Consider the following 25529-nt stretch of genomic DNA (forward strand, 5'->3'; position numbering starts at 1 on the left):
CTGTCACTATATAGCCTAATGAGAAGCAGAGTAGTAAACACTGTAATCCTTGTTTGTGAAAGCTGTTCCCTCTTATCAAACCTAAGATACATGATCCTTTGTCATAAATGACTGGACATTGCTTAGTTCTCTTCCAACCTGTTACTTCTCCTATCACTTAAGTTTCCCTATCTCTTTCCCCTTTCCACAATAGACAGTAGGGTTCATTCATGGTAGCAAAAATCATTTTCACCACCACTTTATATAATGCCATCATGACCCATATACTTCTCTACTGAAATGAAGCGGTCAGGCGCTGGTAGCTCACACTTGTCATCCTAGCTACTCAGGAAGCTGAAATATGAGGATTGTGATTCAAAAATCAGCCCAGGCACTGAGGTCGAAATCGGTGAGACATTCATCTCCAATTAACCTCTAGAAAACGGGAAGTGGGGCCAGGCGCAGTGGCTCATGCCTGTAATCCTAGCTACTCAGGAGGCTGAGATCTGAGGATCATGGTTCAAAGCCAGCCTGGGCACAAAAGGACCAGAGATTATCTTCAATTAACCTCTAGAAAACTGGGAAAGGGGGCTTGGCTGAAGGGTAGGGAGGCAGCCTTGAGCTGAAGAGCTAAGGGACAGTGCCCAGGCCGAGTTTAAGCCCCATGACCCACAAAAAAAGGAAAAAAAAAAGAAAAAGAAAATCAACAGGAAGTGGGGCTATGGCTCAAGGATAGGGCAGTAGCCTTGAGCTGAAAAGCTCAGGGATAGTGCCCAGGCTGAGTTCAAGCCTTATGACCCACAAAAATAAATAAATAAATAAACCATAGACTGATGAAGCACTCTCTCCCTTATGATGCTTAAGTGGAAATCCTTCCTTGGGCTGCAAGCCTGAGTATATCAGTGGTAAGATTTTCTTGGGCAAGTGACTATAGTTGCCTTCAAGAAGTAAAATTTTTAAGTGGAAAGCATTCCTCTACAATACTGGGCAAATTCCCATGTCTTTGCATAGATTGGAGGATGACAGAGATGACCTAGCCCTCTGAAGCCTTAGGTACACACGTAAGTGAACAGAAGTCATATTTTATGTATCTAAATATTTTTTCCTCCGGAAACTGTGCTCTAAAGAACACACAGGACCTGGAAGAACTAGATGAATTTATAGCTAGTCTGAACTAGCTATAAATTAACCAGTATTAACCACTTGGTAATATAAGAACGTTGTGGTGAACCTGTATTCTTTTTTTTTTTTTAGAACCAATATTTCGATTTGAACTTTGGGCCGGGGAATTGTCACTTACCTTTGCTGCTCCAGCCTAGTGCTCTACTACTTGAGCAACAGCTCCACTTCTGGCCTTTGGTACTTATTTGAGACAAGTCTCATGGACTTTCTTGTGTGGGATGGCTTCAAACCTTGATCCAGAGACCTCAGCTCCATGAACAGCTAATATAATAGGAGTGAGCCATTAAGCATCCAACTTCCATTCTCTTATCTGATGAATGGAAGCTAGTGTGTATTTTTTTTCTTTTTTTGTTGTCGGTCATGGGGCTTGAACTTTGGGCCTGGGCACTGGCCCCAAGCTCCTCAGCTCAAGGCTACTGCCCCACCGCTGGGCCTGGGTGTTGTCCCTGAGCTCTTCAGTTTAAGGCTACAACCCTACTCCTGGAGCCACAGCTCACTTCCCATTTCTCCAGTGATTAATCGCAGATAAGAGTCTCATGTTCTTTAGTGCCAATGCTGGCTTAGAACTGTGATTCTCAGATCTCAGCCTCCTGAGTAGCTAGGATTATAGGCATGAATCACCACACCCAGCTAGTGTGTATGATTTTGGAAGATAGCATTGAGATTGAATAATCCTAAAGAATAACTTTGTTTTATTATCATGATTTGTGAAAAAAAACCAGGCAGACAGTTCAAGAAAGGACACAATGTCCTTGTTTTAGGTTCCAAATTTCTTCTTTTTGATGGGTGGTGGGAGCTGAGCAATGATGTCATCCAGAGGCCGTTCTACTGCCACAAGTGTCCTTTCATCCAGAAGATCCATGAAGAGTAAGGGCTGCAGAGAGATGACAGTGATGCCACCAGGAGTTATGGTTCAGGCTTTCTCAAGGTGAGGGCTCTATCACTTGAAAAACAGCATCACTTCTGGCTTTTTCTATGTAGGCAGTACCAAGGAACTGAACCTGGGTCTTCCTTCATGCTGGGCAAGCATTCTACCACTAGGCCAAACTATTGGCCCTTGCTTAAAATTTTTGTGCAGTATTTTCCAACTAGAAGTTGTACTGAGAAGCAAACAGTCATGCTAATGACTCTTACCAAAGTACCAGTATCACCTTTTACTACGTATGCATTTCATGTATAATTGGTGATATACCCACTTGTGAGTTCAGGATAATGAAATATAGACAGAAGTACAGCAAACTATACAAAGGTCACTTATCAGCCCCAAATCAGGTTCTTACCAATAAACTGGAGATGCTCTTCCTTGTTTTTGTATTGTAAAGCTTATAACCTTTTAACAGTAATGACAAGAAACCAACCAGCTGGAATATAGCGCAAGATGTTTTACCTTATATATCTTTGAAATTTTAAAGGCATGGACTGTGCGCCTCCGGAATACATCTGATTCATTCGTGGGAGGAAGTGGATTGTAGAGCACAGTTTTATCATTGGGAAGAGGCTAAAATGAAAAAGATTTACTATTTAAATTGTTACTTCTATTGTACATCATTGCTTAATATTCTACGTCACTTTCTTTTTCTCTTTTTTTCCCAGTTCTGGAGCTTGAACTCAGGGCCTGGGCACTGTCCTTGGACACTTTTTGCTCAAGGCTAGCGCTCTACCACTTGAGCCACAGCACCACTTCTGGCCTTTTCTGTATATATGGTACAGGGAAGTCAAACCTGGGGTTTCCTGCACGCTAGGTGAACACTCTACCACTAGGCTATACTCCTTTCCTTTTCGTTTTTTGTCAGTCTTGGGGTTTGAATTCAGGGTCTGGGGCCTGTTTGAACCTTTCTCTGCTCAAGGCCAGTGCTCTACCACTTGAGCCATAGCATCACTTCCAGCCCTTTCTGAGTAGTTTACTGGAAATAAATAGTCTCATGGACTTTCCTACCTGGGCTTGCTTTGAATGTCAACCCGTAGATCTCAGCTTTACTGAGTAGCTAGGATTATAGGCATGAGCTACTGGTGCCAGGCTCTGGGCTACTTTTATTAACTTTTACAGACCAAAGGAATGTGTTCCTTTTTCAGGACAACACCATCTTCCAACCTTTTTTTTTTATGTGTGTGTATGGGGGGGCGGGGAAGGGGGTCATGGGGATTGAACTCAGCCTGGGCACTGTCCTTGAGCTCTTCAGCTCAAGGCTACCACCCTGCCCCTGGGCCTGGGCATGGCTCCTGAACTCTTCAGCTCAAGGATATTGCCCTACCCTTGAGTCAAACCCCATTTCTTGTTTTCTAGAGGTTAATTGGTAAGAGTCTCAGGTCCTTTTGTGCCTGGGCTGGCTTTGAACCTAGATCCTCAGATCTCAGCCTCTTGAGTAGCTAGAATTATAGGCATGAGCCACCATACCCAGCTCTTCCAACCTTTCTGTTGTGCATTCCCTATTTCCTTAACTACCTTTACTTCAGGAGAGAAGTGGTAGCAGTTTTCTAAGTCATGATAAGAAGACATGGGCAGGCCGGGAGTTTGGCCTAGTGGTTAAAGTGCTTGCCTAGCATGCATGAAGACCCAGGTTCGATTCCTAGGTACCACATACATAGAAAAAAAAAAAAAACCGAAAGTGGTGCTGAGGCTCAAGTGGTAGAGCTCTAGCTTTGAGAAAGTCCAAGGACAGTGCTCAGGCCCTGAGCTGAAGCCCAGGACTGGCAAAAAAAAAAAAAAAAAGAAAGAAGACATGGGCAAGAGGAGGCAAGAATATGGTACTGCATACCAGCAAGATCAAAAGGACAGGATGAAGCTTTTGTCCATTCTTATCAGTAACTACTTGTCATAAAGGAACAAATCAGTATGAACAGGAGCTCAGTCTGGGCAGGCTCTGTGCTTTCTGGACTCTTCCCTAGTACATTACATATTGCCTAACTAAATGAAGCCTCCCAGGCAAAACAACACAAACCACCCCTGTTGCTGTCACTGACACCTCAAGAGATTGCCTCTGGCCAAAAAAAAAAAAAAAAGATACTTCATCTCTGACTTTGTTGCGAAATGGTAGAGTCATCACCGGGACCTGGGGAAAAGTGATCTATACTGAGAAAACAGGTGAGTGGGAAGGGCCCTTCCTGTACTGCTCATCTCACAGAAGGCATTTGTCAGCCAGCTTTCCTCATACATTCAGAGGACACACAGCCCACAAGATGGGTTTCAGTGATACATCCTTGGGTAAAACTCCTTTAAAGCCATCTGCTGCTTTATACCCACACACGTTCCACCCCCACCTTCACAGATATACTGAAACAGCAGATGTTGGTTGTAATCTAAGCCCAAAGCACTTTTGCAGGCATGGCAGGGGTCCACAGTGTTCCTAGGAGAAAAAAAGCCCCTGTCCCAAAGACATGTAAATGTAGGGTAAATTAAACAAGAGCTGGCAAAGAGGGTAGAATGTCAAACTGAAGAAAATCCTCACACTGACCAAAATCATACTCATGAAGTCTGTAAATTTCCCGGATGAACTTTCTTAAACATCAAGCCTATCAAAGTCATCTATCAGACAAGGGCTACACCGGGTGCAGTGGCTCATGCCTATAACCCAAACTATTCAGGAGGCTGACATCTGAGGATCTTGGTTCAAAGTCAGCCTGAGACTCTTATCTCCAATTAACTACTAGAAAACTGGAAGTAGGACTGTGGCTCAAGGGGTAGGGTGGTAGCTGAAGAGCCCAGGACAATGCCCAGGCCCAGAGTTCAAGCCCCACAACCCACCAAAGTGGGGTGGGGGAGTCAAAATGTGAATCTAGTGGATATCATGTATTGAAACCATTTTAGTCACTTCAGGATTCAGAGTTGAAAGTAAAACCTGCCAAATCAACTGTATTCCCTGAAGAGGGTCATGTTCTAAGAACTAATCTGATTACTCTCATATTTAAGTGCTCACTGGCAAAACAGAGAAGACATAGAAGTAAAAACCAGTATGTAAAACTAGTCCCTAAAAGCAAACCAACAAACAAAAAAACTAGTCCCTGCCAGGAAGCCTCCTGAGAATGCAAACTGGTCCAACAAAAGCTCACCCTCTTCAAAGATTGTACTAGGAATCATATTGTGGGGCTGAACTCAGGGCCTCACAGTTGTCTATAAAAATTTTTGTTCAAGGGGACGGGAGTTTGGCCTAGTGGTTAAAGTGCTTGCCTAGCATGCACAAAGACCTGGGTTCGATTTCTCGGTACCACATACATACCAAAAAAAAAAAGCTGGAAGTGGTGCTGAGGCTCAAGTGGTAGAGCTCTAGCCTTGAGAAAGTCCAAGGACAGTGCTCAGGCCCTGAGCTCAAGCCCAGGACTGGCAGAAAAAAAAAAAAAAGAAAAGAAAAAGATAGGGCTCTACCACTTTGAACCACGATCATCAGATCTCAGTCTCCTGAGTAGCTAGGATAATAGGTGGGAGCCACCGGCACCCAGCTTATACTAGGAATCTTTACTGTGCCTTTTCTCTAACCAGTCACTTTATGAAGGTCCTTAATGTACTGAAGCGAGGAGACAGCACTGAAGTACTCACCAATGACTTGTCAATGATGCAGAACATGTAGGCATCGTGGAGGAGGATGTGCATTGGTCTCTTGGGATGAAAACTGATGTGTGTGATTGGAGTGTCCCTTTGGAGCCACAGCTGGTGAAACCCCTGCTTCTGAACAGTCCGGCTCCATTCCGTATACTGTTTGTCTGGGATGTTATACTCAAATATCTGAGGAAGGAAATATCAAGAGACAAAGAGCAGATGAGTGATCACCAGCTTCAGAAAGCTGGCTCTTTTTTGGAGTATCCTTTATTATTCACCATAAAATACCTAAACAAATAAGGAGTGTATTTCATTCAGTTTTATACCTCTTCCCACCTCTGGCAGTACTATAGTTTGAACTCAAGACCTCACTTGTATTTGCTCAGCTTGCTTGCTTAGTATGCTACCACTCATGCTATACTACTAATCCAGCTTCTTTCTAGTTATTTTAAAACAGTCTTGTGGGTTTTTTCCATGAGCTGGCTTCTACCTCCAATCCTCCAAAACTCAGAATTGTCTTCTGAGTAGGTAAGATTATAGGCTCGAGCCACTATACCAGACCCTACTACTTAAAAAAAAAAAAAAAAGTTTAAAGGTAAATTATAGAATAAAAGCTTGGTAATTTGATTAATAAAAATGAATTCTGACAAACCTCTTCTGCAATATATCAATGTCATTCAGTTTCTTCTTTAGTTTTCAGATATTCTATAGAGACTGACCCATACCAAGATACAATCTAAGGCTGAGAAATGTGGCTTAGTAGTAGAATGCTTGCCAACCATGGGTGAAGCCCTGGGTTAAATTCATCAGTAGCACATAAACAGAAAAGACTGGAAGGGGTGCAGTGGTTCAAGTGGTAGAGCCCTAGCCTTTAGCATGGAAAGGCTCAGGGACAAAGGACAGTCCCTAAGTTCAAGCTTCAGGATCAGAAAAAAAGAAAGAAAGATACAGTCTGAGGACTATGGATCAAAGCCAGCCCAAGCAGGGCAATTATGAAATCTTTTTTCTGGTGTTATGGTGCTTGAATTCAGGACCTGATAACTATCCCTGAGCTTTTTCTGCTCAAGGCAAGCACTCTATCACTTTGAGCCACAGTTCCACCTCTAGTTTCTAGGTGGTTAATTGGAGAGCAGAGTCTCATGCACTTTCTATCTAGGGCTGGCTTTGAACTATAATCCTCAGATTCCAGCCTTCTGAATAGGATTAAAGGCAGGATCCATCAGTGCCTGCGGAGTAACAGTTCTTTTATTAGTATTTTTGTGTGTGTGGTAGTCCTGGGGCTTGAACTCAGGGCCTGGCACTGTTCTTGAGTTCTCTCTTCCCCATTCTCTCTCCCCCTCTCTCTCTATCAGTCCTCTGGCTAGAACTCGGCCTTTTTCTGTTTATGTGGTACTAAGGAATCAAACCCAGGGGCTTCATGTATGTTAGGTAAGTACTCTACTACTAAGCCACATTCCCAGTCCTATTCTTGAGCTTTCTCAAGGTTAGGCCTCTGGCACTTGAGCCACAGCACCATTTCTGGCCACTGTGCCCGGCTACTTCTGGCCTTTTCTGTGTATGTGGTACCAAGGAATTGAACCCAGGGCTTTGTGCATGCTAGGCAAGTACTCTACCACTGTACCACACTCCCAGCCCCTGGGTAATAACAAGTCTTAAGACTAGAAACGTGTGTGTGTGTGTGTGTGTGTGTGTATAAAATTTCTACAATAAAACTTTGAAGATACTGTCAACCTGTCCTCCAAAGGGGTTTATACTAATTTATGCAACATATAAGAAGGCTATTTTAATAGCTGGGCATGGTGGCTCTCAAGTGTAATCCTAGCTGTTCAGGAAGCTGAGATCTGAGGATAGAGATCCAAAGCTAGCCCAGGCACTAAAAAGTCTGTAAGACTCATCTCCAATTAACCACCAGAAAACCAGAAGTGACGATGCGGCTCGGGATAGCCTTGAGTTGAAAAGCTCGAAAACAATAACCAGGCCCAGAGTTCAAGTTCCATGAGTGACAAAAAAGAAAAAAAAAAAAAAGGATAGAAAGGCTATTTTTCCCTATAGCCTTATTATTTTTCTGACCAGTCCTGGGGTTTGAACTTAGGGCCCGGTTACTGACTCTGAGCATTTTTCCATATTCTCAGCCTTTCCCTATAGCCTTATAACTTTTTTTGTTTTGTTTTGCCAATCCTGTGCCTTGAGCCCAGCCAATAACATAACTCTTTGATTTTTTAGCTAACAGGAGAAAAAAAAAAAAAACACATAAATTTTAAGTAGCCCTCACTGGCCTAAAACTTACTACACAATTCAAAATTGCCCCAGTCACAATTCTCCTGCTTTTCTCTTTTCTGATTATTGGCATTTTAAGTGTGTATCAGTTTTACTGACAAAAGCCCTGCAGAGACTGAGTGCTAGTAAATAGTACTAGGTGGACACTATCATTATATGTGATAAAACCAGGCTATGCAGTCTTTGGTCAAAGACTTAAAAACTATAAAAGTAGGGGACCAGGAGTTTGGCCTAGTGGTAGGGTGCTTACCTAGCAAGTGTGAAGACCTGGGTTCAAGTTCTTGGTACCACATACATAGAAAAAGCCAGAAGTGGTGCTATGGCGCAAGTGGCAGAGCTCTAATCTAGAGAAAGCTCAAGGACAGTGCTCAGGCCCTGAGCCCCAGGACTGGCAAAAATACAAAACAAAAAACCTAAAAAACTATAAAAGTCAACAAGATTTCATTTTTTTTTGATGGTGTGTGTGCATTAAGTGTAAAAATTACTTATACAGAAAGCAAGCATCAGTTGAGAAGCTGTCTACTTACATGACCTTCCCAGATCACATTTAATTTTCCAATAGTTCAGTGGAATGTGTGGTCATTTATTTTTTTTTTTAGGGGGCGGTGGTCAGTTGTGGGGCTTGAACTCTGGGTTTGGGTGCTATCCTTGAGCACTTCAGCTCCAAGTGTCAAAATCTTATTCCTTCCCTCAACACTGGAATCCGATCATCTCTAGTTTAAAGCAAAGGAGTAAGTACTTAAAATTCCTCCATTCTCTTGTGCTTTGCTCTAGAACTAGCATTTTACCATGTGAACTATACCCTATCACACCAACTGGTACTGATGGCCTATGGATGAGCACAGGCTATGCATGGAAACTTTACTTCACAAAGGAAACAAACTACTTATTCCTCCATCATCTTCAAAGAAAAGCTCCTCTCAAACTGTCCTAGCCAATCTGGATTCCAGGTTAGCAAGAGGGAATTAGAGAGCATTGGAATCTATCTTACCTGTTGGTCAGAATGAGCAATAACAAGGTTGTTGGTATTGGGGGCAATGGCTAGAGCAGTCACTGGAAAATTGTAGGCAGGCACTGTGCAGTGAAGCTAGAAACAAAACACAGGAATTAAGAGGCAGCTCTATAGAGTACTGTCCCTCCAGAAAGGCCACATGTAGCTCACGTATTTTTGCTTTCTGTGCTGATGATCAAACCAGGAGCTCTGTATATATACTGCTCCTAGGTGAGCTGTTTTTAAACACTTCTTGTGAACTCAAAAGGGTTCTATAAAAATTTCCATAAACTTGGCTCGGGGTTTGGTATACCCAGCATACACTATTCCTTGGCATCACATACATAGAAAAGCCAGAAGTGGTGCTAAGGTTCAAGTGGTAGAGTGCTAGCCTTAAGGAAAGACCAGGGACAGTGCTCAGGCTCTGAGTTCAAGCCCCAGGACTGGAAATCAATCAATCAATCACTTAATCAATGCTATTTATGTGGTACTGAGGAATTGAACCCAGGTCTTCATGCATGCTAGGCAAATATTCTATCTCTACACCACATTCCCACCTCCTGTTAAGACTTTTACTGCCAATTAAGTATCAGAAAACTGGAAGTGGAGCTGTTGCTCAAAGTGGTACAGCATTAGACTTGAGCATAAAAACTCAGAGACAGCAACCAGGCACTAAGTTTAAGGACACCCTCCCCCCCCCAACAACAACAACAAACAAACAAAAAACCTTGAAGTAACAAGGCAAGTCCATGAGAAGCAAACTGTCATTATTTCTAACTATCTAGTCTAAAATTTTCAACCTTTGATTAGAGAAATAACCCACAAAATGCTTAATTACAAATTTTTCTGCATCAATACTTGCACTGTACCCACTGACTGATTTTAAGTTCAGGAGAACTTTTGAGTTCCGAAGAAATAAAACAGGAACCTAAAAACAGGGGGAAAAAATCCTGATTTAAAAAAAGAAGGAAAATAAAAAGAAATTTTAGTAAATTTCCATTTTGCCTTGGATTTTTCAGATGCAAGACTAAGCTGTATGACTCATGCTGTCATGAAATCTTTCACTCACCTCTAGATTCTTCAGATTGTATACATGGACTCCAGCACTGGTACCTGATGCAGCTAGCCAATTCCCATCTGGACTAACTGCCAAAAGACACATGGCTTCTACGGTCCCTATGAGGGCACAAGAACAATTAAGTCTCTGAATTCCGTGTTTACACCTACCCTAAACTGAAGATGGATATTTTAAAAATAATGTGTATTAAAAGTTTTGCGGCTGGTTACTAGTGACTCATGCTTGAAATCCTAGCTACTCAAAAGACTGAGATCTGAGGATCACCAGTCAAAGCCAGTCTAGGCAAGAAAAGTCCATGAGATTCTTTTTTTTTTTTTTTTTTGCCAGTCCTGGGCTTGAGCTCAGGGCCTGAGCACTGTCCTTGGACTTTCTCAAGACCAGAGCTCTACCACTTGAGCCTCAGCACCACTTCTGGCTTTTTTCTATATGTGGTACCGAGGAATCGAACCTGGGTCTTCATGCATGCTAGGCAAGCACTTTAACCACTAGGCCAAACTCCCGGCCCCTCTTTTTTTTTTTTTTTTTAAAACCAGTCCTGGGGCTTGAACTCAGGGCTTGGGCACTGTCGTTGGGTTAGTGCTCTACCACTTGAGTCAGGGTACCACTCCTGGCTTTTTCTGTGTATGTGGTACCAAGGAATTGAACCCAGGGCTTTGTGTATGCTAGGAAAGCATTCTACCACTAGGCCATATTCCTAGCCTTCCACGTATGAGATTCTTATATCTAATTAACTATCATAAAACTGGAAGTGGTGCTGTGACTAGCACTAGCCTTATGCTAAAGAGCTCATGAACAGTGGCAAGGCCCTGAGTTCAAGCCCCACAACCAGAAAAAAGAAAAAAAATTTTTTGGAAAAGCCAGAAGTGTTACTGATGCTCAAGTGGAAGGGCTCTAGCCTCGAAGAAAGTCCAATGACAGTGCTCAGGCCCTGAGCTCAAGCCCAGGACTGGCAAAAAACAAAAAACAAAAGTTAACCTGAGTAGAGCCGTAGCAACAAGTACAAAAGCAGCTTAGTATTGGCACAAAAACAGACCTGAAGGGGCAGGGAGGTACTAGGATTATGGGCAGGAAGCAATATGCCTAGTTTTCAGGATCATTTTTTTTTATGTTTTCTTTTTTGGTGCCAGTCCTGGGGCTTGAACTCAGAGCCTGGACACTGCTATTGATGAGCTTCTTTTGCTCAAGGCTAGTGCTCTACCACTGGAGCCACAGCTCCACTTTTGGCTTTTTTTTTCTTTTTTTTTCTTTCCCTGCCAGTTCTGGGCCTTGAATTTAGGGCCTGGACACTGTCCTTGTGCTTTCTCAAGGCTAGAGCTCTACCACTTGAGCCACAGCACCATTTCTGGCTTTTTACTATGTATGTGGTACCAAAGAATTGAACCCCAATCTTCGGGGATGCTAGGTCACACTTCCAGCCCTTTGGTTTTTTTTCATTTGAGAAAGTCAATAGTTAATTGAGTAAGAGTTTTACTGACCTTCCTGCCTAGACTGGCTTCTAAGTTCATCCTTTGATCTCAGTAGCTAGGATTATAACTATGAGCCACTGGTTCCTGGCAGGTTATGTGTTTTATAAAGCTTTTTCATTGTTGGATGTATTATATGCATATTTTAACACATATTTGACATAAAAAAGGTCACTGTCCAAATATTTATTCCATGTCTTCATGTTGCTAGAATAGTGTCAAGTCCCTTGATGACAAACGTGGCTTAAGCATGCCCCTTAGTGCTAAATAGGCAGAATAAGTTCTCCTTCAAGTGTATTGAGCCTACTATGTGTCAATAACTTTGATTTAAAAAATACCTAATAAGGGCCAGGCATGGTGGCTCACGCCTGTAAATCCTAGCTTACTCAGGAGGCTGAGATCTGATGTTCCCCGTGGCTCAAGGAGTAGGGTGATATCCTTGAGCTGAAAGGCTCAGAACAATGCCTAGGCACAGGCATAGTTTGTGCTAACAAAACTCTTGGAAGGATGATAAAACTTCTCTGGCCCCAAACAAGGAAACCGAAAACCTAGTGAGAAAAGAGTCTGTGTGAGGAACACTTCAGATCTCATGAATGTCTTCAATTGCCAGGTTATCTACTCCTACTTTAAACTGCAGCCATATGAGTGAGATTATGTGGGGTGAAAAGACTCCCCCAACTGAGGAAAACTAATAAAAGAGAAAAAGTATCACTCACATTTGTAATGCAAGCCACTCAGCAGCTGAGATCTGAGGATTACTGTTCAAAGCCAGTCTCTGTTGAGACTCTGATCTCCAATAACTCAGAAAAAACTGGAAGTGGTACTGTGACATCAGGGGCAGTGAGCTCGCAAAGCTCAGGGACAGTGCCCAGGTTTTAAGTTCAAGCCCCAGTACCTCAAAAGAAAAAAAAGCACCCCCCCCCCAAAAAAAAAACAACAATAAAAACTCCTTGAGGCCAGTTACACACTCCTACCTGACTGAGGCTGGAAAGTATGCAGGTGCTTGAAGCTTCCTTCCAACAGCTGAATGACATGCAGAGATCCTTGATTTGATGCCACGAAGAGCTTTGTTGAATCTTCAGAAAACAAAATCTGAAGGGCAGATCTAAGAAATGCTGGCATTTTTGAAACCTTGGAGTAAATCAACAGGGAAATGCAAGTAGTGAGAAAGTAGACATTATAGCTCAACAAAAACAGAGTTAAATTACTAAGCAAGACAATTGACCAAATGACATGGCTCTGGTTAGATACACAATCAGTTCCCTGGCAGCCCAACTTCAATTTCCTACTATGGAATTAACTAAGGCACACATGAAACCATTAGGCAGAAAAGCCTAAGTTTTACTGCTACTTCTGGTACTTCCCTATCCTCCCAAAGCAATCAATACAAAATTGAAAAATAAAATAAAATACAGTTGTGATGCTAGGGATTATCTCCTGCCTATTTATTTATTTATTTATTATTTATTGCCAGTCCTGGGGACTGAACTCAGGGCCTGAGCACTGTCCTTGGGCTTTCTTCAAGGTTAGTGCTCTACCACTTGACCCACAGCACCAGTTCCGGCTTTTCTATATATGTGGTACTGAGGAATCGAACCCAGGTCTTCATGCATGCTAGGCAAGCACTCTACCACTAGGCCAAACTCCCGGCCCCTCTCCTGCCTTTTTAAATAATGTGCTAGACTGAATTCAGATTCTTGCATAAGAAATTGTCTCCAAATAACTTCACTGAGGATTTGCATTCAACAACAATCCCATGGTTCCTCTTCGACAGCCACACAAGACTCACTCACCCTGCGGAGGCTTATGTTGTCACGTTCGTATTTCAACCGATAGAGAAAAAACCGAGATACTGCAGAATAGGCTATCCAACCTCCACACGGGGAGATGCAACTGCAAATAATGTTCTCAGGGCCCTGACAATAGGAGGAAGCAAGGTAAATGTTAGTGTAAAATCTTTTTTTTTTGGAAGTCTAGGGCTTAAACTCAGGGCCTGGGCACTGTCCTTGGACATTTTTGCTCCAAGCCAGTGCTCTGCCACTTGAGTCACCGGGCCACTTGCAACTTTCTCTGTGTTTGTGATACCAAAGAATGGAACCCAGGCTTCATGCATGCTAGGTGAGCACTCTATTAGTAGGCTACACAACTGGCCACTAGGGTAAAATCTTTTTTTTTTTTTTTTTTTTGCCAGTCCTGGGCTTGAGCTCAGGGCCTGAGCACTGTCTTTGGACTTTCTCAAGGCTAGAGCTCTACCACTTGAGCCTCAGCACCACTTCCGGCTTTTTTCTATGTATGTGGTACTGAGGACTCAAACCCAGATCTTCGTGCATGCTAGGCAAGCACTCTACCACTAGGCCAAACTCTCAGCCCTAGGGTAAAATCTTCTATGCCCACTTCACCATGACATGAATCTCCACATTTTTTTTTTTTTTTTGCCAGTCCTGGGCTTTGGCTCAGGGCCTGAGCACTGTCCTTGGACTTTCTCAAGGCTACAGCTCTACCACTTGAGCCTCAGCACCACTTACGGCTTTTTTCTATGTATGTGGTACCAAGGAATCGAACCCGGGTCTTCATGCATGCTAGGCAAGCACTTTAACCACTAGGCCAAACTCCCAGCCCGAATCTCCACATTCTTGCTACTGATATTTCCACTAATGCCTATGCTATGTCCTGTGATTATATTAGAAGCAGAGCAATCAACTGATGACTTGATTTCAAAGTGTAAGAACAAAGGTCTATAGACACTGTGTGCTTCATTATTCAAGTAATTCAGATAGCTTCATGCTATAATCCAACTTAGGAAAACTCAGCAGGCAGGTATTAAGTGCACAAAGCTTAGTTGGGCAGATGATTCAGAGTGCTGAGTTTGTTGTGGCTATAATAATATACTTTCAATAACCTCTGATAAAGAGTAAATAAAAATACTTAGAGAATAAAAAACAAATTTAACATTTATATAATTTTAAAAAATCAAGTTGTGCTTGCTAATATATCTCTAATTACAGCACTTGGGAAGTAGGGGATTGAGGACTGCAAGTTTGAAGCCAGCCTGGGCCACAGAGCAAGTTCCTGTCTCAAATAAACGGCAGCTTTCTCTCTCAAATATAATTGTTTTGTTTTCTTGTCTAGCTTTCTAATAAAAAAAAAAAAAAACAAATGAAATAGGGGCCTGAAGTTTGGCCTAGTGGTAAAAGTGCTTGCCCAGTGCATGAAGACCCAGGGTTCGAGTCCTTGATACCACATATGTACAAAGAGCCAGAATTGGTGCTGTGGCTCAAGTGGTAGAACACTAGCCCTGAGAAAGCCCAAGGACAGTGCTCAGACCCTGAGCCCCAGGTCTGGCAAAATAAATAAATAAATAAAATAAAAATAAATAAAATCTACAGGACTGAAATTTAAAAAACCCACAAAAGTCAGCAGAAAGTTATAAAATAATAGTTTTAACAAAAATAACTTTGTTAAATTAGTTAAAGAGCCCAAAAATTCAATTAGCTAGGTCTTCAGGAAGACTTTCCAATATAAGGGAGAAGACCAGGAGAAAATGTTACCATTTAAGAAGCAAAGGAAACACAACGCATTTAAGTGCAGGCAAGAATTTCACTTCTGAAAATCTATGACCAACAACACCACCTGTACAGAGAGTGGGATTGGGGGAAAGCTGCAGAGAAACTACTGGTAGAAAATGAAAGTAAAATTTTACATTAAAATAAGACAAGTAATGAATTTAATTATGTTAACTATGAGAGTCTACTATGGCTATTAAAAGACTCATAAGGGGGCCAGGAGTTTGGCCTAGTGGTAGAGCGCTTGTCCAGCATGCACAAAGTCCTGGGTTCGATTCCTTGGTACCCCACATACATAGCAAAAAGCCGGAAATGGTGCTGAGGCTCAACTGGTAGAGTGTAGCCTTGAGAAAGTCCAAGGACAGTGCTCAGGCCCTGAGCTCAAGCCCAGGACTAGCAAAAAAAAAAAAAAAAAAAAAAAAAAAGACTCATAAGTACCACTGATTCTGAAAGAAATTTAAAAAAAAAGAAAAAAAGAAATAAAAAACAGCACTGATCTTTTTCTACCTCACATACACCTCATTTTATATACTAGACTGAAGTGTTTTATCATTATCAAATGCTACATCAAAATAGGTTATTTTTCTACAATAAAAGACATCGGTATTTGTTATTGTTATTGTCAGTTGTGGGGCTTGAAATCAGGGCCTGGGCACCATCCCTAAGCCTTTTTGTGCTTAAGGCTAGCTCTCTACCACTTGAGCCACAGCACTACTTCTGGTTTTTAAGTGGTTTATTGGAGATGAGTCTTTTCTGCTGGGCTGGCTTCAAACCAAGATCCTCAGATCTCAGCCTCCTGAGTAGGTAGGATTAAATGAGACAATGACAACGACAATAAGGAGCAAGACACTACATTTATAGACAAGTTTTAAAAAGATGTCACTTTGGTCTTAAAGACATTTAATAGTTATCAAAACCTCAAATAAAAAAAGCGGCCAATCCTTCAGTGAAATAGTTTAGGATATAAAATTTTATCACATGAACTAAATCACTAAATTCAGAATGGGAAAAACATTCTAGACCTGAACGCGCAGTGAGCCTCTCTTACCTTTGTCTTGAGGTGCAATAAATGATCTGCATTTCTGGAAAGTGGAAGGGTATCTCCATTCTTGCCTGAAACGAGAAATTTCCCTGAGTTTTTGTTCCTTCCAAACAGAGGATGATACATTTTTTCTTCTAAAAGTCATTTATCTGTAGAACAATCTCTATCACTGGAAAATCAAAAAAATATCTTGACTTAGTGGGATACCATTTCTGTGGCATATATTATATGAACAAGGGAGTAAGTCTAGAAGACATCACCAGTTGTTTGAAGCTCTACTCCACAAAGGCATGTGAAATGGAGTTTCTTTGCTCTTAATTTCAACCCAATAAAAGAAAGGACTCAAACATTTACGTAACAAGTCACACCACAAACAAGACTGTTAGGCTGTTACTCTAGAAAGATACATGTGACCTTTGCTTTTTTTTTACAGGACAGCATGATTCATTATTATGTCTTGTCATTTTCTTTTTTCTTTTATAATTTTTTTATTGTAATTAATAAAAGGGTTACATGATATTTGCCAGATAGAAGGTGCATTAATTCACATACATTGATACCCTTTCACATGTCTTGATACCCATCACCCTCCCCTCCCCCGTCTTTGTTTTCCCCCTTCCCTATCAAATTTCAAATAACCAAATACAAATAAATTCAATATATCAGATAACAAAGTGAGATACTGTAACAATATGAGATACCCAAGAATGTCTTGTCATTTTCAACAGCCTGTTTCCATTTTACACAAGCTAGGACAAACTGTTTTTTTTTGCCAGTCCTGGGCTTGAGCTCAGGGCCTGAGCACTGTCCTTGGACTTTCTCAAGGCTAGAGCTCTGCCACTTGAGCCTCAGCACCACTTCTGGCTTTTTTCTACGTATGTGGTACTGAGGAATCGAACCCGGGTCTTCATGCATGCTAGGCAAGCACTTTAACCACTAGGCCAAACTCCCGGCCCCTAGGACAAACTGTTTTAACAACTTACTTCAACTATACCTTCAAACACACATTATAGAACTTACTGTAAAATATACCTACTTTTTAAGTGTACTTTTAACTTTTCAAGATTTTAATATTCTCAATAACTTGTTGGCCTTTCCTGCTCCCTTGGTCCTGGGTGCTATTCAAGGCTAGCATTCTGCAACTTGAACCACAGATCCACTTCTAGATTTCCTTTTTTTTGGGGGGGAGGGGGGGAGGCAGTCCTGGGGCTTGAACTCGGGGCCTGAGCACTGTTCTTGAGCATTCTCAAGTAGCACTCTACCACTTGAGTCACTTCTGGCTTTTTCTGTGTGTGGTACCAAGGAATTGAACTCAAGGCTTCATGCATGCTAGGCAAGCCCTCTAACACTAGGCCATATTCCTGGCCCTTGCTTTTTCTTATGAGTGGGAAAACCTTAGAAAAAAACCTCTTCTTTTCTTTTCTGGGCCAGTCCTAGGGCTTCAACTCAGAGGACCTGGGCACTGTCCCTAAGCATTTTTTGCTCGAGAGTAGCACTTTACCATTTGAGCCAGAGTGGCACTTTGGGCGTTTTCTGTGTATGTGGTACTGAGGAATCGAACCCAGATCTTCAAGCACTCTACCACTAAACCACATTCCCAGCCTCTATTCTTTTCTCTAAGCAGAAAGTCAACTCCAATCCACTTTTTTCTTCTTCATCTGTATGAATATAAATGTATGTTATTTGTATATATTTCTTTATTCCAGTTTTGCGGCGATCCAAACCTGGGCACTGTGCATGCTACACAGACACTCTATCTTTGAGATTATATCCTTAGCCATTTCCCATTTTTTGATGGGAAAACCTTTCTTCAGTCTTACCTGTTGCAACTGTAGAACCTAGTCGCCAAAGTTCCAAGTGATGAGCAAACTGGAAGAGGAGAAGCTGTCTCTTTTTAGAACAGGAAATGAGACGTCGCTGCATCCAAGAATTGCAAAGTTACAAATAAGCCAGGATCATAGACAGCCTCAGTCTGAGCTGCAGCAGCAATAACTTAGCATATACTTTTTATTGTTGAACTAATTTGATAAATATATCCTAAGAACTACCACAGGGACTGGGTGCTGGTAGCTCACACCTGTAATCCTAGCTATTCAGGAGGCTGAGATCTGAGGATCATGGTTCAAAAATGCCAGCCGGGACAGGAAAGTCATGAGAATCACACAGGGCTTCATGCATGCTAGGCAATCACTCTACCCCTAGGCCACACTTCCAGCCCATCCATGAGACTCTTATCTACAATTAACCACCAGAAAACTGGAAGTTGCACTGTGGCTCAAAGTGGTAGTAGGTTAGCCTTGAGCAAAAAGAATTCAGAAACTGAACCCAGGTCCTGAGTTCAAGCCTCACAATTGACAAAAACAAAACAACAAAAAACCCCAACTTCCACAGGCCAATTATGGACCTCAACTAGAATGGTGGAAAACAGGTGCAGGGGAAATCTGAGAACACAATGACTAAAAGTAGCTATTCCTCTCAATAAAACTTCTGAAGAGGTGACACAGAATCAGATAGGTTACTATAGTGTGCCAAAAGACCTAATGTGGCTAAGCATAGGAGGCAATGGTAAAAAGGAACTAAGGGTATATAATTTAACTAGTTTGTAGAACCAGGACTATAGCCACAAAAAGAAATGACTCAGTTCTAGAGATAATAAATCTAGCAAGCCTTAGACCCAGAGTTTAATACTCAATAACTCACACTCAAACGGGAAAAAGGAGAGCTCAGGAGGAACTAATGAAGACAGCCTATATGCTGAATGTGGGTAGTTTTTGCATATCAAATATACCTCAATAAATGTCTATGCTCACACACATATATAATATCTATATAAAACATTATTATGACAAAATAGACTTGGTAAAGTTATTTGCAGATGGAATTTGGTTGCTGGCTTGGAAGGGAAGAGGCCACTCTCCTGTAGAGATGGCACCACCTGTCTAGAGAGGAATACTGGAAATGGTTGGGGACTGATTGTGGGGTCAGTGACCTTGGACCCACACAATTGTGGGGTCAGGAAACATGGATTTTTCTGCTTCTGACCAGAATATGTTTATCCTTTAAAACAAATAAGCCAGGTGCTGGTGGCCCAAGCTTGTAATCCTAGCTATTCAGGAGGCTAAGGTATGAGGAGCCTGGCTCAAAGCTAACCCAGGCAAAAAAGGCCATCAGACTGTATCTCTACTTAAACATCAAAAAAAAGCTGCAAGTGGAGTTATGGCTCAAGTGGTACAGTGCTAGCTGGGCATTGGGGGCTCACATCTATAGTCCTAGCTGAGAGGCTAGGAGGCTGAGATTCTTGAATCACAGTTCAAAGCCAGCTCTGGTGGAAAGTCTGGGAGACTCTTATCTCCAATTAACTATCAGAAAAATGAGAGAAGTGATACTGTGGCTCAAAGTAGTATAGTACTATCCTTGGGCGAAACAGCTTAGAGACAGTACCAAGGTCCTGAGTTTAAGCCTCAGGATCAACACAAAAAACAAAAACAATAAGAAAATTCCCACAAAATACTATAAGAGAAAAAGAAAAAGATTACCTCAGGAAGTAAACTGCTGTGATACTACAAATACATCACATTTTGTTCCCCAAAGTGTCATTGTAAGAGGCATGCCTCACAAACAGAATGAAGATAACTCAGAAAACACCTCAGATTTGCCCAGGAAGTATACGCTATGTTTGGTTCTTATGGGACAGGGAGATGGGGAGATGAAGGGACACTTTAAGTTGGGAGAAGGGGAAAGAGGGTGGGGGCCGGGAATTTGGCCAAGTGGTAGAGTGCTTGCCTAGCATGCACAAAGACCGGGGTTCAATTCCTCAATACCACATACAGAGAAAAAGCCAGAAATGGTGCTGTGGCAAGTGGGAGAGTGCTAGCCTTGAGGAAAAAAGCCCAAGGACAGTGCTAGGCCCTGAGTTCAAGCCCCAGGACTGGCAAAATAAAAAAGAAGAAAAAAGAAAAAGAAGGGGGTGATACTTACATGGGGAAAGGTGATTTTTCGGAGAGCAGCATCGTAATTCTTAACTTCTACTTTCTCCATGAGAGGACGAATGACCAAGTGTGTGTCAGTACCTGAAGATGGGGAAAAGAGGTGAACAGAATGAGAAGTCCTGGGTGAAAAGAAACAAAGTAAACCAACAGCCTGGCCAAAAGCAAAACCCACCTCCAGATATCAGGGCAGTTGGGCTGTGAGCCACGGTGCGCACATCGTGAGTATGGTGCTGGAATGGTTTGGTCCGCACCCACTGCTTCTCACTGCTGTTAGAAGTCACAGAGACCAGTTGAAAATGAAATACTGTGCCCTCGGCTGTGCCCACCACGAAACTGTCTTCTTGCTGAGGAATTAAACCAGGGGAATACATATTGAACAAATTGAGATCCAGACCAAAATACTCTCTAAGGCTTTCTGTCTGGGTAGTTCAGGGGAAAATGACACCCAGGAATTAGAAGGTAAATTTCCAAGGAATGTACTAAATTCTATACAAAGACAAGCTAATACTTAGATAGCAATGTGCCCCCTGCTGACAAAATTAGCAATTGCTATCACCTTGCTAGGCTTTATATCCTGAATGTCATGATACGTGGTCATTGACAAGCCAAATAACAGGCTTGGGTACTGTCCCTGAGTTCTTTCGCCCAAGGATAGTAGTACTATATTACTTTGAGCCATAGCACCACTTCTCTCATTTTTTGGTAGTTAATTGGAGAGAAGGGTCTCCACGCTTCCAGTGTTCCTCTCTATACAGGTGGTGCCATCTCTACGAGAGTGGCCCCTTCCCTTACAAGCCAGTTGCCAAATTCCATTTGCTGATAATTTTAGTACTCTACCACAGCTTTACTTCAAGCTTTTTGGTGACAGAAAAAAAAAAATCTTACAGACTTCTAGGCGTGGTAGCTCAAACCTGTAATCCTAGGTACTCAGGCGGCTGAGATCTGAGGATCACAGTTCAAAGACAGCTAGGACACTAAAAAGTCTGTGAGACTCTTATCTCCAATTAAACACTAGAAAACCAGAAGTGGTGCTGTGGCTCAAGGGGTAGGGAAGTAGCCTTGAACTGAAGAGCTCAGGCCCAGAGTCTAAGCCCCAAAACCCATCCAAAAAAAAAAAAATCTTACAGACTTTCCTTCCTGGGCTGGCTTCAGAGCTCAGCTTCCTGAGCAGCTACTATTGCAGAAGTGAGCCATAGGTATCCATCTAAAATTGTCAGTTATAAAAACTTTAGTTTTGTTTTTGGTGGTACTGCGTGTATAAACTCCATTCTCATGTGTGTGAGGTAGGTGCACTACTGTTGGGCCATGCCTCTAGCCCCAAACTTTAAATTTAAAAAGTATATTATGATTTAGCTTTGTTTTTCTTTACCATGAGGACAATCAGTAGTATGTCCCCAAGTCACTCCACAATTGCTCAAAGTCAGGACCATACTCACTTCAGCAACAGCAATGGACTGCACATCAGCATTTGCAATGAGGTGACTCTTAACCAGGGTCCCAGTAGCAGAATCCCATAACTGCACTTTCCCAACAGAATCCACGCTTATGACAGTGCCATCAGACAGGAAGGCCACGCCCCAAACAATACACTTCGACTTTGTCACACCCATATGTTGCCTGTCTACAATCATCTTCCGAACAGAGCTCCCTGAAAAAGAAAAAAACATGTATTTGGATAAACATTATTTCTTTAGTTTTTCAAAAACTGCTTGACAGCCATAATATGACTAAGTTACTGTTCAGAGCCAGAAAATAGTGGCTTTGCTAAATCCAGTCTCAAAATTCCAAAATAGCAGGGTGTGGTGGTTCACGTTTGTAGTCCTAGCTACTCAGGAGGCTGAGATCTGAGAATCGTGGTTCAAAGCCAACCTGGGAACTAACGACAGTGAGACTCTATCTCCAATTAACCACTAGAAAACCGGATGTAGTGCTATGGCTCAAGGAGCAGCGCAGTAGCCTCGAGTTGAAGATCTCAGGGACAATGCCCAGGCCCAGAGTTCAAGCCCCATGACCGACCAAAAAAAAAAAAAAAGTTAAACTTAATTCTTTTCTATCACTCCAGAAAAGGGAGAGAAGGTAAGGTAATGGTAACATGATTTAAGAATGCTATTTTGACATTTTCACACATGTATATAATGTAATGTGATTAATGTCATCCATTCTACTGTTTAGTGTAGCATGAGTCAGTCTCTCTTACTCCCTTCTCCGTTCCATGATACACACACACACATACACAGATATAAAGAAGAAAGGCAGTTTGCTATTTACTATTAACTTGTATGATTCAAACAATCATAATAATGAAGACAATGACCACTAATCTGAGCCAAGTTGCAAGCATATGGGGATGATCAGGGTATCTATGGCAAGAAGGTGGAGGGTTCAGTTGTAAACATCAATAATGATGCAAAACTGAAAAATTAAAATGTAGTGAAGAAGTTGTGCACAATCTATAGATAAGTATCAAAGATCAAAGCAACACCTGACAGTCACAACAATTACCTTTGAGTAGGAGAAGGGAATCAAAGGATATTCCTGGTTTTTTTTTTTTGGCTATGAATTTCAAAGAATTTTTTGAGTATATGTAATATAAATGACATAAAAACAAAACAAGAAAAAGATATGTCTGATTTGATTTGTTTCCATATCACAGGTATCCATGTCTAACAAGCTGAAGTTAACTACATCACTATAGGTTGCAATTTCCCAGGCCAAAAATAGTATGGTTCTCTGCCTTTTAGAATTCATGGTTTCATCAGTTACCTTACTAAGACTGTATGCTACATTTTCCCCAAGAATTGGGATACATAAATATATGCTATTAATCATTTATACTAAATGTAGTATTAGTTGAAGGTGAGTTTTATTGTGAATTCCTATTATAATAAAATACTGCAACCCACTGAAGAACTTAAGATTCCTCTAAACATAGTAGTAATTCAAGAAAGGAAAAATGTGATGTTAGCCCTCAGGACTTTGAAAGGGCAGGTTAAGCTTTGGGAAACGCAGAAATGTGAATCTAACAAACAAAACTCATCCCAAATGAAGTGGGGAAAAAAAAATTAGTCACCTGTTTTGACATCAAACACACAGATGTAGTCTATGGAGCCAGCTGCAATGTGGGTACCAGCAGGATGCCAGCTGAGACTCAAGATTCGACCTTGGGATTTGTACAACAAAAAAAGAAAGTGACATTCAATAAATATATATAAAAAGTAACTGCGCTCTCCTTCATAATTACCCATAAGGCAAGTGCTCTAAATCTTAGTTCTCTCTCATATACCACACTCCTGTGAGCCACTGTTTTATAACGTATGAGAAACTGCCTGGGACCTATAGCAAAGCATTTGATATGTACTTCAATATCCTATTTATGATTGACAGAAATGTACACGTATAACCATCTGAGAGTGATAGAGTAATAATCTAATAAAATTTAACTATGAATGGTTGAGGAGCTTAATAATCATACTGCAATTAAATTGGAGATATTTGCATGAATGATCTAAAAATATGTGTAGTCAGAAAAAACCGAAAGTGATGCTATGGCTCAAGTGGTAGAACATTAGCCTTGAGGAAAGCCCAAGGACAGTGTTTAGTTCCAGAGTTCAAGCCCAGGATGGCAAAAAAGAAAGAAAGAAAAGAAAGGAAGGAATAGTCAGGTGCCACAAGATATTCTATCCCTAATATTATGCAACACATGATTAATTTTTCTTTTGGAAGTACTGGGAATCAAACTCAGCTCTTGCAAATGCTGTATAAAATTTTCATTAAAGAATCGGTTATAGTTGTCAATAGTAAAGTAATAATAACAATATCCATAAGTAGTAATTTAGTTAAATTATGGAGTACTACAAAATGGAATGCCTCACAGACTAGCATCACTGATATAGAAAGGGATCTGAAATGTTTCAAGTGAAAAAAAAAGTGGAAAAACAATTACAAAAACAAGTCTATGTTGTTAATATGAATACATAAAAAAGTCGAACACATTTCAAAATACTTAAGAATTACCTTTGTGGGTAGGGGTGGGGGGGAAGGAAATGGGGACCAAGACATGTGAAAGGGTATCAATGTGTGGGAATTAATACACCATCTATCTGGCAAATATCATGTAACCCTTCTATTAATTACAATAAAAAATATGAAAAAAAAGAATTAACTTTGCAATTAATATCCTAAGATAATAACAAAAGGAAAGTCTGATTAGTCAGGGATGAAGGACACAGAAAACCTAAGATGGTCACTATATTCTTTAGAAGGATCAGTAAATGACAGCCCACTGCTGGTTTTGTAAACAACTTTACTATAGTGCAGCCATCATATTCATTTATATATTATTTATGGCTGCTTGTCTGCTACACTGTACGGCTTGTACACCCTAATATTTACTAGCTAGTTCTTTGTTTTTTTTGCCAGTCCTGGGCTTGAGCTCAGGGCCTGAGCACTGTCCTTGGACGTTCTCAAGGTTAGAGCTCTACCACTTGAGCCTCAGCACCACTTCTAGCTTTTTTCTATGTATATGGTACCGAGGAAGTGAACCCAGGTCTTCATGCATGCTAGGCAAAGCACTCTACCACTAGGCCAAACTCCTGGCCCTACTACCTAGTTCTTTATAGAAACAATGTACCATGGGGCTGGAAGCATAGCCTACTGGTAGAGTGTTACCTAGCATGCACAAAGCCCTGGGTTTGATTCCTCAATACCACATACACAGGAGTGGGGCGGGGGGAAGCTGGAAGTGGTGTTGTAGCTGACATAGTAGAGCAAATTGTGTCCAATGAACAGTGCCCAGGCCCGGAGGTTCAAGCCCTAGGATAGGCAACCCCCCCCCCCCCAAAATACAATGTACCAAACCTTGCTTTACAGGTCAGTGTCAAGTCAGTCCAACAGTCTTAGACAACTGTTTTTTTTTTAAATGCTCCCATTTGAATGAACTAGTAGGATGAAGAACCACAGTTCAGGCAGCACTGGTGACCCATGCCTGTAATCCTGGCAACTCGAGAGGTAGAGATCTGAGAGGATCCCTGCTGGAAGCCAGCCCAGACAGGAAAGTTCATAACATCTAATCTCAAAGGCACTAAAAAGTCCCTAAGACTCTCATCTCCTAATCACCAGAAAACTTGAAGCGGGCTGTGGATCAAGGGGTAGGGCGGTAGCCTTGAGCTGAAGAGCTCAAGGACAGCACCCAGACCTACAGTTCCAAGTCCCACAACCAACCCAAAAAAAACCAAAACAAACCAAAACAAAAACATAGCTAGGTGCTGGTGGCTGAGTTCTGAGGACCACAGTTCAAAGTCAGCCTGGGCACAAAAATCCAAGAGACTCTTACCTCCAATTAACCACCAGAAAACTGAAAGTGGAGCTGAAGAGTTCAGGGACAGCCCAAGCCCAGAGTTCAAGGCCCATGACCATCATTGAAAAAACAAAAAGC

General features: G+C 41.6%; 1 protein-coding gene across 2 annotated transcripts in view; it reads right to left on the reverse strand.

Annotated features, from left to right (window-relative positions):
* Nucleotides 1-1833: 1833 nt before the first annotated feature.
* Utp4 (UTP4 small subunit processome component) overlaps nucleotides 1834-25529 on the reverse strand; it is a 37246-nt gene continuing 13550 nt past the window's right edge. For both annotated transcript variants that reach the window (XM_090357367.1, XM_090357366.1), the window contains exons 5-17: nucleotides 23166-23255; nucleotides 21532-21743; nucleotides 20268-20439; nucleotides 20085-20176; nucleotides 17927-18023; nucleotides 16113-16177; nucleotides 13295-13417; nucleotides 12476-12632; nucleotides 10030-10136; nucleotides 8961-9056; nucleotides 5693-5878; nucleotides 2549-2659; nucleotides 1834-2035 (exon numbers count right to left, since the gene is read on the reverse strand). In XM_090357367.1, the coding sequence (XP_090213493.1) occupies nucleotides 1919-2035; nucleotides 2549-2659; nucleotides 5693-5878; nucleotides 8961-9056; nucleotides 10030-10136; nucleotides 12476-12632; nucleotides 13295-13417; nucleotides 16113-16177; nucleotides 17927-18023; nucleotides 20085-20176; nucleotides 20268-20439; nucleotides 21532-21743; nucleotides 23166-23255 (1625 nt within the window). In that variant the 3' untranslated portion in view covers nucleotides 1834-1918. The remainder of the gene's footprint in view (nucleotides 2036-2548; nucleotides 2660-5692; nucleotides 5879-8960; nucleotides 9057-10029; nucleotides 10137-12475; nucleotides 12633-13294; nucleotides 13418-16112; nucleotides 16178-17926; nucleotides 18024-20084; nucleotides 20177-20267; nucleotides 20440-21531; nucleotides 21744-23165; nucleotides 23256-25529) is intronic.

The sequence above is a fragment of the Megascapheus bottae genome, chromosome 24, assembly GCF_031878675.1.
Source record: "Megascapheus bottae isolate mThoBot1 chromosome 24, mThoBot2.hap1, whole genome shotgun sequence".
Lineage (NCBI taxonomy): Eukaryota > Metazoa > Chordata > Mammalia > Rodentia > Geomyidae > Megascapheus > Megascapheus bottae.